We start from the raw sequence: 10,556 nt of genomic DNA, 5'->3' as shown, positions 1-10,556 counted from the left end.
AGAGCAGGGCAACAAGGAGGGGGCTGGCGATTGGCTGGCAGGGTTTGAACCCACCAATCAGCCAAAGGTCTTGGCAAGGTGAAAGAGTGGTTAGGAAGGGGCGAGGTCAAGGAAAAAGCCTTATTCTTGACCGCCAGAAGTTGGACCACCCACCCACACCAAAGAGCGGGCATTGCAGCTGCAGAATGGGAAAGGGCAAGCTGATTCAGCACAAAAATAGACAGACAAGGCAGCTAGCCTAAGTGTCCTTGGTATTCCTTACAGCAGGGGCACTGAAGGAGCAGGTGAGGGGCCCGCATGGGGTCAGCAGCAGCCGGACACGGCACTTGCTGCCCGTGTCCGGCCAGACGGCCATCCACACAAATTGGCGGTAGTAAGGTTAGCCTGGAGGCCGCAAGCGCTAGACAGCAAAGCTGGGAGGCCGTCACACACGGAGCTGTGCGGCAGTGCTACAAGGAGTGTAAAGAGCAATGCGTCAGTGTATAGATGTGATGCAGTGCAGAAATCATGGAATGTATAGATGACCATGAAATGTGATGTTTATGTTTCATGCTTTCAAATAAACTGCGGCCGTTATGCACCAGTTCAGTCTCTGGATCTTATTACCAGTTATGGGGAAGGGTTGGCTAAGGTGCATAAAGGAGGCCATGGGCGGAGGGGGGCACTCGCACGTCTGGGAGAGGTTCATCTAAGTTTGCTTTCTGTGTCGTCCGTTTTAGCCCTTTACTGCCTTTTGAGTTTCCTAAATGCAACTGTCGATATATAGTCTATATAACAGTTTTAAATTGGACACTTTACATTGGGATGATAAAAGATAACATTTTTTTCTCTTTTACCATTACCGGCAAAATAATAATTTTAAATAAACACGTTTGCAGAAATAAACTTTATTTTGTATTTATAATACAAACAATCCATATTCGCGCATAAAGTACTCCAAAAGCAACAATTATAAATTGTTACGGAGCAAATTAGTTCAGCCCTACTACAGTACAATGAAACATCAAATAAGAGTTTGTCAAGGGCATAAGAGAAATATGATTCAAGACTTAGTTGCAAATGGGTTAGAATCTAAAGTCCATTCATGGATAAAAGACTAGAAAAACCACATGTAAACAAAGGCAGCACGTTTACCAGGCAATTGATAAAACAGGCTCTGGGATGTCAAACACAAACGATTTCCTCTAAAATGACTTCATGTAAAATAAATTAGTCATTAAAATAGATATAAAAATAAAGGTATGTGTTCAAGAATGACAGGTTAGAATTTGCTGTTTCAATGCGGGGTCTCTGGGCGCCTGGTAATTCGGCTACGGCAATCCTGGCTCAGTTAACAACATGATAGAAGGGTTTACAGTAGGCGAAATGGCTCTGAAACATTCATAGGTCAGTCCAGCATTCACGGCAGCTTTGGGTTGCACGTTTAGGAGAAGTAGATAATAATAAGAGCATTCGCCATTCGCTATTCTGGCCAGCAGGGGTCAGATTAAACACACATTTAACTCCCTAAACTTTCATGTCCAGCAATTAAGTAACTGAGAGCACCTCCCTAACAGATTAGAATGTAGCAGTGCGCATTTCAAAACTATTCACAACACAGACTGCATACGACAACACACTGGATCACTTTTCTGAATGTGTTTCTGGGGGAAATATTAATTTGCAATTCTCAGCTTTATGAGCAGTCCGTTGCAAACATTGTGAAGTAGGCAAGTCTCTACATAAAATGAAATGAAAGTGCATTATTTAAGTGCAATGGAAGAACAGCAGCAAGACACGATGTTGTATGGCATGCCAAGGGCGTTTACAAGGTTAGCACTGAAAACGCTCGGCGTGAATAATATTTACACACGTTCTCATGCCCTCTAAAGGAGTAGTTGAGAATATAGGTTGTGCATGTTACTGGTTAAAGGGCATGCAAGGAACAGAAAGGAGATCATTAACCAGACACACATTTATTATCACATGGTAGCGTAAGGGTCCAGCCACTATTTTTTGTTAGGAATACAGAATGATGATTTAAGTAAACACAACCTACCACATACACAGCTCATAGTCATCAAAAGCTTGCTACTCGGTGCCAGGAGGACCTATCAGAAATATACGGCAAGTCTAGTTTCTAGGATAACAAGTAAACAATCTTACAATACAGGTCAGAAATTTGCTAGCAAATGTTTACACCAAAAGGACAAGTAGTTTAATGTTCTTATACCATCTGGTACGACCTGCACAGTCGTACCAAATTTGTGGTGAACATTTTCTGCTCAATTTCCTCTATAGTTAAAGAGCAACTCAGTTGAGTAAGTTGAGGTCATGATGTCACGCATTTCAGCTATTCAGTCTACTGAAGAAGTCTCAACACACAATGAATGCCATCAGTAAAACAAGGAGACCGGGCATTTCCATATTTGACTCAAAAGGCACTAGAGCTGGACACAGTAAGTGACCTTGTATGTAGACAGTCTGATTACTCTAAGGAACACTCAAAGGAATTCTCCTTTTATGATATTTTCAATAAACTGGTGTCAGCCAAGTTAAATAGACTAGAGCAACAGGTGTTATTTCTGATTAAGTGCATATTATTTCCTAGGATGGGGAATTGATGCATCAACATTTGTTGCAAACAAGTGTTAGTTTGAAATGTACTAGTATGCAACAAGAGCTAAAAAGGCACGAGGGTTCACAATTTAGGGCACTACCATCCAATCCATGCAATAAATCCCAGATGAGAACATTTAGCAAAAAACAGGACTGCCCTCTCTGCACTACTAAAACAGTAGGAAAGCCACCAGCATTTGGATTAAAGTTCACACTTTTTGGAATGATTGAAGTACTAATCAGGCATCTTATGGGCACAGTCCCCCATACACACTCCGCTGGGGCAGTCAGCAGGACACAAAAGCCAGACATGTAGATGTCTTTGCTCAGCACCACATCCAAGTTAGTTAACGAAGACCCATGTTCATGAGTATAGACTCCATGTACTTAATGACACCTACAAAGTGAGTATGAATGACTCTGGCAAAAGAAAGAACATTCTAAACATCTAGGCAGGAGAGGGGCACGCTGCGGAACAAGTTGGAGGGGTTCTGTAAGATTTGCACTCAAAATGAAAAGGAGGTCAAGCAAATCTCAAAGACTTCTCTGCAGAAAAGAATCGGGGCTGTCTGAGATCAGGATCTTGGCACCCCAGAACTTGAGATCAGATTAAGTTGGGCTGCTACAAAAGGAGACATGGTCCTGAAACCTGCACTCAAACCTTCATTGCCTCTTCACAAACTTCACTGCAATGGGGCATAACAAATGAGCAGCTGAAGAACCAGTGTCAGAATTTTGAGATGCTGCTGGTTTAATCAAGTGACTTTAGGCCAAGTACTTAAACCGGGTGTGAAAACCACTGTTGATTGTCTTTAGTGTTTCGTAATTAGCTGCATAGATTCCATTTTCTTTCTCGATTTTACAAGGCACTTCTAGGATTGGTTGAGTTTATCTGACTGGTAAACGATTAAAATGATTCAGGATGCCGCTTGCTTCGACAACGTACCATTTTGCGATTTCACACCAAGAGCACGTGGGAGGACACTGAGGAACATGAATAAAAGGAAGACTACTACTATACAAACACGTGTGCGGGGTAGAAGGGAACCTCTACCATCAGATCTTGCATGTCTTTAGGCCATTTCCATGTCAACTTTAAGTAAAGTCCATGTGCACAGGTAAATGGAGAGATGGTCCTTGTATGGAGCATAGAAGGATGAAGGAAGAGGAGCGAAGAAGAGGCTACAGACGTACACACGACAAAGACTGGTCCCATTCATGTGTCTGTAGAAGGCATGTCGAGGGCATCAAAGGTCATTTCTCCATTCTGGTTCCTCTTGCTGCTGGACAACGCTCTCTCCACTCGACGTCCCTAGAGATGACATGGACAATAAGAGTGAAGTCGTTTCCCAAACACATTTTGCAACCGAAGATACCTTTAGCAGATCAGATGACATAGCGAATATGTGGAAGTAGTTACTCATGTAGCATGCATGCTTTTTATGTGGACAACCCTTCTAAATGTTTTAAATCACAAAATATTAATGAGTTTATATCTGGCACTACTCACCTGCTGAGCTATTGCCTAAATGGTAATGTAGATATTTTACATGTTCAAATATTTTTGAAAACACATTTTGAACCAAATAATAATGCGTACAAAATAACTACTTTGTAAAGATTAACTAGCCTTTTATGCATTTAAAAGACCCATTAGAAAAAACCTCCAGGTCAACCACACAAAGTATGTTCTAAGTTTGCGGTTCTTAATCAGCGGTCCACGGACCCCTAGGAGTCCACAACACCTTGTTGTGGCGGGGAGGGAGCCAGTCAAAAGTGAAATGCCAGGTCAATAAAGTACATACACAAGAAGAAGCAAAGTGTAAAACTGAAAATTTCAGAAGGGTCAGTAAATAAGTTTTAGACTCCAATTTCAAATTTCTTAAGTCCTTAGCCATCAATGATGTCATTTGATAGGTCATAGAACATGTCATGAGTGATGTCATATGTGAGGTAATAAGCAGTGCATAGCTCACTAGTTACCTCTGCTAACTAAAACGTGTGTTTTTTTTTGTTCGAAATATTTTCACTGATTAATTCACCTAACTATAATGTTAGTTTCACATTTGGTTTTTTTTCAGTGAATTTCTATGAGTTATTTCTGTGTGTATTTGAACTTAAAGGTAATATGTTATTACCATGAGAAAATGCAACCCCTGCCATGCACAGCCACTGGACGTCCATTGCAGGAGTTGGCTTCAGGCCTGACCGCACATCCAACCCCCCCTGTGAAGCCAAAACCCCACGCTGAGGCCAGACCCTGTGGCCAACCCTTGTAAAGGTAGCCAATCCCACACGTCGCAGGGGTTTCAGGCGTGCAATGCAGGGGGGGGGGGGGTTAGGGGGAATGGGGTTGCCCACAGTGCCGTTCTGCAGACTACCTCTCCTGCATGCAGCAAACTCCACACTGTGCACGACCTTTGGACTGGCGCGTCAGGAGTTGGCATGGGGCCAGGCCCTGGGGACCACATAACCCAGGGCATTCTTTTTTTTTTATAAGAGGGGGGGCCACAGGGCAAACCCTCCTTGAGCCTCTTTAATCCCTGGGGACCCCCATTCAACAGGGCCGTACATAAAAGTTAAACGGGAAGTGGGGCAATGCTGCCCCTCTCCAAGCCTCTTTAGGCCCTAGGGATCCCATCCTCCAGGGCTGTAGCCTTGTTAGGCCCTGGAACCCCATCCCCCAGCGCCATTTCTAAAAATAAAGGGGAGGGACCGTTATCGGCCCGTGGTCCACATCCCCTGGGGTCAATTATTTAAATAAGGGGGAGGGCACACTTGGCCCCCCTCCCTGAACCTTGGTTGGTCCTGGGACCCCATGCTGACTACTAAATCAAGGGGAGGAAGGCAAGCATGGCCCCTCCCATAGCCAATTTTGGGGGGTTGCCCACAGTGCCGTTCTGCAGACTACCTCTCCTGCATGCAGCAAACTCCACACTGTGCACGACCTTTGGACGGGCGCGTCAGGAGTTGGCATGGGGCCAGGCCCTGGGGACCACATAACCCAGGGCATTCTTTTTTTTTTATAAGAGGGGGGGCCACAGGGCAAACCCTCCTTGAGCCTCTTTAATCCCTGGGGACCCCCATTCACCAGGGCCGTACATAAAAGTTAAACGGGAAGTGGGGCAATGCTGCCCCTCTCCAAGCCTCTTTAGGCCCTAGGGATCCCATCCTCCAGGGCTGTAGCCTTGTTAGGCCCTGGAACCCCATCCCCCAGCGCCATTTCTAAAAATAAAGGGGAGGGACCGTTATCGGCCCGTGGTCCACATCCCCTGGGGTCAATTATTTAAATAAGGGGGAGGGCACACTTGGCCCCCCTCCCTGAACCTTGGTTGGTCCTGGGACCCCATGCTGACTACTAAATCAAGGGGAGGAAGGCAAGCATGGCCCCTCCCATAGCCAATTTTGTCCCTGGGGACAGCAACATATCCGGGGGGAGGGGGGTGTATCCCCCCCTCCGCAGGACTATTTTAATCCCGGGGCCCTCAAACTTAAAGGTGGGCGCCCCGGTGCCCACCCAGGACACCCATCATACTCTTGTTGGGGGCCCCTCGCAGGAAGCAACTACTAATGTTGCTCCCTTTGGTGCATCACTTTTGGCAGGGAAACAGATCAAAAGTCTGCTCCCAGTGAAAGGGAGCATTTTTAAAACTCCTGCCTGCTGGGAGCCGACTTTGGGTTTGCTCCCGATTGGTGGAAATAAAAAAATGCTCCTGCCATGTTAGAATAAACACAGGTTTCCAAAAACCCTAACTCCCTGGGGTGGGCTCCCTGGGGTTGTTAATGGCTCAGGGAACGGGGCCGTGCACCTACCCCCCCCCAGCCCATGTACACCATTTTGGGCCCCGGGGGCCTCTACAAGCTTGGGGAAAGGGGCCACCCCCCCATTATAAGCACAGTGTCAGGGCATACATTTAGTAAATGCAGCCCAGCTTTCATTTTTTATTCCTATCCCGCGAGAATCTTGCTGGGTTGCAGCATTTTTTGATGGTTTGTTATTTGGGGCCCTGGGGGGTTCCTCTAGGTACCCCATGGGACCTAGAAGGGTCAGGGTATCCTTACCTTGCCCCCTTATATATTATGTTTTTACTTCAGGACAGGGGAACTAAGTCCCCGAGTCCCATAATGGCTGTCAGCAACATTTTTCTTATGTTGCTAGCCAATCAGAGCACTTGCTCCCGCAGGAGTCTGACTCCATCTGGAGCGAGATGGCCCAAAGGAAAAGCTCCCTTGGGCATTAGGAATGCTCTATTTTTATATTGGTGCTCCTGCAAGAGTTGAGACTCTCTAGGACCTAACTGTCCAAATATACAATTATTTTTGTCCCTTAATTTTTCAAAAACTACTGAACAGATTTACACCAAATCCAGTGGCAGCTGGTGACATGTGAAAGTAGTGGGGCGTAAAAGTTGGGTATGACTTTTATATAGCAAGCAACACAAGCAAGTTTAAAGGACAAATGTGGGGTCCTGGGTGTGTCACCCTCCTGAGAAAAAATACCAAAAAAGAATGCCAATGGAGTATTTTAAAGCAAATTAATTTTGTGATTGCCCGTCATTGCTTCCAAACATACACTGCACTCACATTTAGGCAATGTATTTCTTCTTGCCTTGTAAAAAGTTTGACATCTGTGTACCCCAATCACACATTTCCACAGAATTCCGGTTTCATCTGGTATACATAAATATTGTTCTGTGTGCACTGGAGAAAGGCCAGCCCACTTCAAACACTTTGCCTTGTCTTCAGCCTCATCACCAGAGCTCTCAATCAAAGCCCTTCATAACCACCTGGCATGGCTCAAAATATGCCCAGAATAAAATACAGATAAACAACATAACAACATTATAAAATAGCTAGGTTTTGGGAAATGCAAGATTAAGTAAAGCATGTGAAATAAGAGAGGAACTAAATCGCTGACATGCACTGCCTTAACGTTTTTACCATTCATGGTTTGTTAATCAATCTATGTTTTTAGTATCAATATTAAGTTAGGAGGACCCGTTGTTATGTCATACCTCAGATGAATGTCTACTGTTAGCACTTGTTTCTCGCTTTACGATTGAGACTGATATGGATCATATTTTTTTGATGCACTTTTTATTTAGAGCAAACTCGACCGGAAGGTATTGCAGTGCTTTACAAGAGCACCAGTTTCATTACACAAGGACACATTCATTTTTGGTAGGCACAGGGAGATTAAGTGATTTACCCAGAATCACAGGTTGTTGAGCCAGCGGCGAGACTCGAACATGGTTCCCTAAGGTCCATAAGGTCAAAGTCCGCAGCTCTGGCCATTACACCACATCCTCTCACCAAACCATTTAAATTGTCAGCAACTCTGTTGACTGACCCAAGTATGACATCACCTGCTGATTTATCAATAACACCAGTAATCGGTTCACTCATGACCTCAAATGCACAATTATCAGCAGAATCGCTGGCTTAGTTCACAACACAAATGAACTCATTCGCGATGACATAACTGATCACATAACCTGCTGTGATGCAGTAACTTTAGCAGAGTAGGAATTGAGAAATGTCTTCCTGAGAGATTAGCATTTAGCACCTCACTACGAGATAGCACCATGAAGTTGGTGACAATTTGGTGCTGTGTGACTAAAGTGCACTGGCGCTTTTTACCTGCTGCGACAGTCACCTTCCAGGTTGACACTGTGGTGTCATCTCGATTTTAAATCAGACAGCTGCCTTCATTTCGTAGGAGACACAAGCAGGAGAAGGTGGCCATAGTTTTAGTAAAACTCCACCGAAATCACGTTGAGTCCTGTGAATGTTTAAAGCAGGCCAGGCCGTTCAGAAAGGTGCACACATCGTAGCAGTGCTTCAATGTAAAGAAGATAAAAGGCATTAGGCGCTATGCCATTGGTCAATACCAACAACAGGAGAGCAGTTTGTATGAATATCTCTGCTATTGCTATCATTAATTAAACACAACGTGCCTCTGAGGGTCAACAAAATAGTCGTTATTCACTAATTCCATAGATGTGTCTGAAGATGAAAGGCGAAATAATAAGTTACGAACGTAGCCGCACCCAGCCCTCAACCCACCGATTTTTCACTTTATGCTCCAGTGATATGGCCTCCAGCCATTCTTGCAGAACATGCGTTCATCTGCGTGTGCAAGCTGCCTGACCGCTTCCAAGCACCAAGGGTCTGGCTCGCACAACAGCAGTATAAAACAAACCAGTTCAGCACTGCAGGCTGGCCTCAGATCTGCACATTCCCTGGCAGGCAGCTGCTTCCTCGGGGTTTACCGTTATTTGGATGAATTTTGGGGGTAACAATAACAGCAGCTTCGCTAAAAAGGGGCCGGCGACCTACAGCAATGGACTGGGGGCAGGGGGTCACAGTGGGGGGAGGTAAACATCTTCGCAAAGAAAGCGATTAATAACTAATAAATAGCATGTCAGTAGCCATTGTAGTGCACACTAACCTGAAACATTTCCAGGCGCTTCGTGCAGAAGAAGCAATACCTGCACCCCTAACTTAGCACATAAACATAACGAGAAAAAAACTTTTTTTTAAACTGGCACGTATAAATGTGCTATCTTGGATGCCACTGGGCTCGTTTGTGATTGCTCGTAAGGTGTTGCCGAGCTCACTTCACAACCCCGGGGCCTATAGCCGCTCTCACCTCAAAGCAGCAGCGGGACGGTCCAGTGCTTCGCTCTTCTGGCTCTGCTCAGCCTCCTGTCCCGCCGGGGTATGTGGGCCCTCGCTCCTTCATTAACCTTCACTCGTGACATGAGGTGCTGCCTTCCTCAGGATAAATCCTACCTGCTCCCCCCTGCCAGTCACGGCTCGCTCACAGTGGGGGCCAGGGGGGTGGGGATAAATAAAATAAAAAACTTACCTTGTCTTCACTTGACCGGGTCCCCACCATCTCTGCTCTGGGGTCCCGTTGGCGCCTAGACTGATGGCTGCCAACTTGCGGAGACACAGTAGTAGCCAATCCTGATGCTGCTCTCTTTAGAGGAGAGCTGCTCTCTAAAGAGAGTAGCATCAGGATTGGGCTGAGCCTTAAAAAAACGTCGTTCTTTTTTTCAGCACTGGGGTACGTTGCATTAGGCAGGCAAACCCCTAATCTGTTGGTTTTTTAAAAACCACATAGTTTGCTAGCTGGAGAAACCCTGCCGGGCAAACACCACATGTGCAGTGAGTGCGCACTGTGCCGGCACAGAGTCAGTCCAGCGCCACCCAGTGTCAGACAGTGCATACTGTCCATGTCCATGACACACACCACGGCCGCAGGGCAATAATTATCGGGCAATTTATTCGAGCGGCGCGTTAATTTATAAAACTTTTATTAACGCGCCGCTCGAATAAATTGCCTGATAATTATAGGTGGGGCAACGCCCAAACGCCCTAATGGTAAAACCGCCACTGACCAAATCACAAAAAGCACAATCTGTGGACCAAGATCTAGCTTCCTGCTAAATATGGTGCAATTCCATTTAGCAGTTTTTGTTGCTGCCTTGTTGAAAGAAGTCTATGGAAAATGCATGAGGATTTTACTTTTGGGATCCCCATTTATTCTCGACCCTGGCTTGACCTATCACCCTGAAACTCTCTAGGAAGGAGCGGAGGTGGATGGTAGTATTTATTGGAAAGTTCTGTGAAGATTTTCTCAAACAGGGCCAAAGTTATTAGCAAACCAAAAATCGCTCTTTCTATGGAAAAGCAGACCTACCTATGACTACCTAATGGCAAACGCAATCAAGGCACATTTTTCCCGTTCCCACTAGCTATCGGAACTATCCAAAGCTGGTTTTACACCAACTAGTCTGTCCCACAGCTTGTTGTGATTGAATTTTTAAAAAGTCACCTTTACAATAACACGGAATATCACAAAGCATTCTTTGAGCACATTTTTTTAATACTGATGCCCAGCTTGTTGAAATGAATGCATATAAATCTCTGCAGGAAACCTGGTTCTTGAT

General features: G+C 45.3%; 1 protein-coding gene across 2 annotated transcripts in view; it reads right to left on the bottom strand.

Annotated features, from left to right (window-relative positions):
- Positions 1–871: 871 nt before the first annotated feature.
- Positions 872–10,556, bottom strand: part of MOV10 (Mov10 RNA helicase) — a 365,220-nt gene continuing 355,535 nt past the window's right edge. For both annotated transcript variants that reach the window (XM_078644471.1, XM_078644472.1), the window contains exon 22: positions 872–3,910. In XM_078644471.1, coding sequence (XP_078500597.1) covers positions 3,846–3,910 — 65 coding nt within the window. In that variant the 3' untranslated portion in view covers positions 872–3,845. The remainder of the gene's footprint in view (positions 3,911–10,556) is intronic.

Source organism: Lissotriton helveticus, chromosome 5_1, assembly GCF_964261635.1.
Source record: "Lissotriton helveticus chromosome 5_1, aLisHel1.1, whole genome shotgun sequence".
In the NCBI taxonomy this organism is placed as follows: domain Eukaryota; kingdom Metazoa; phylum Chordata; class Amphibia; order Caudata; family Salamandridae; genus Lissotriton; species Lissotriton helveticus.
This window is presented reverse-complemented; position numbering and strand designations above follow the sequence as displayed.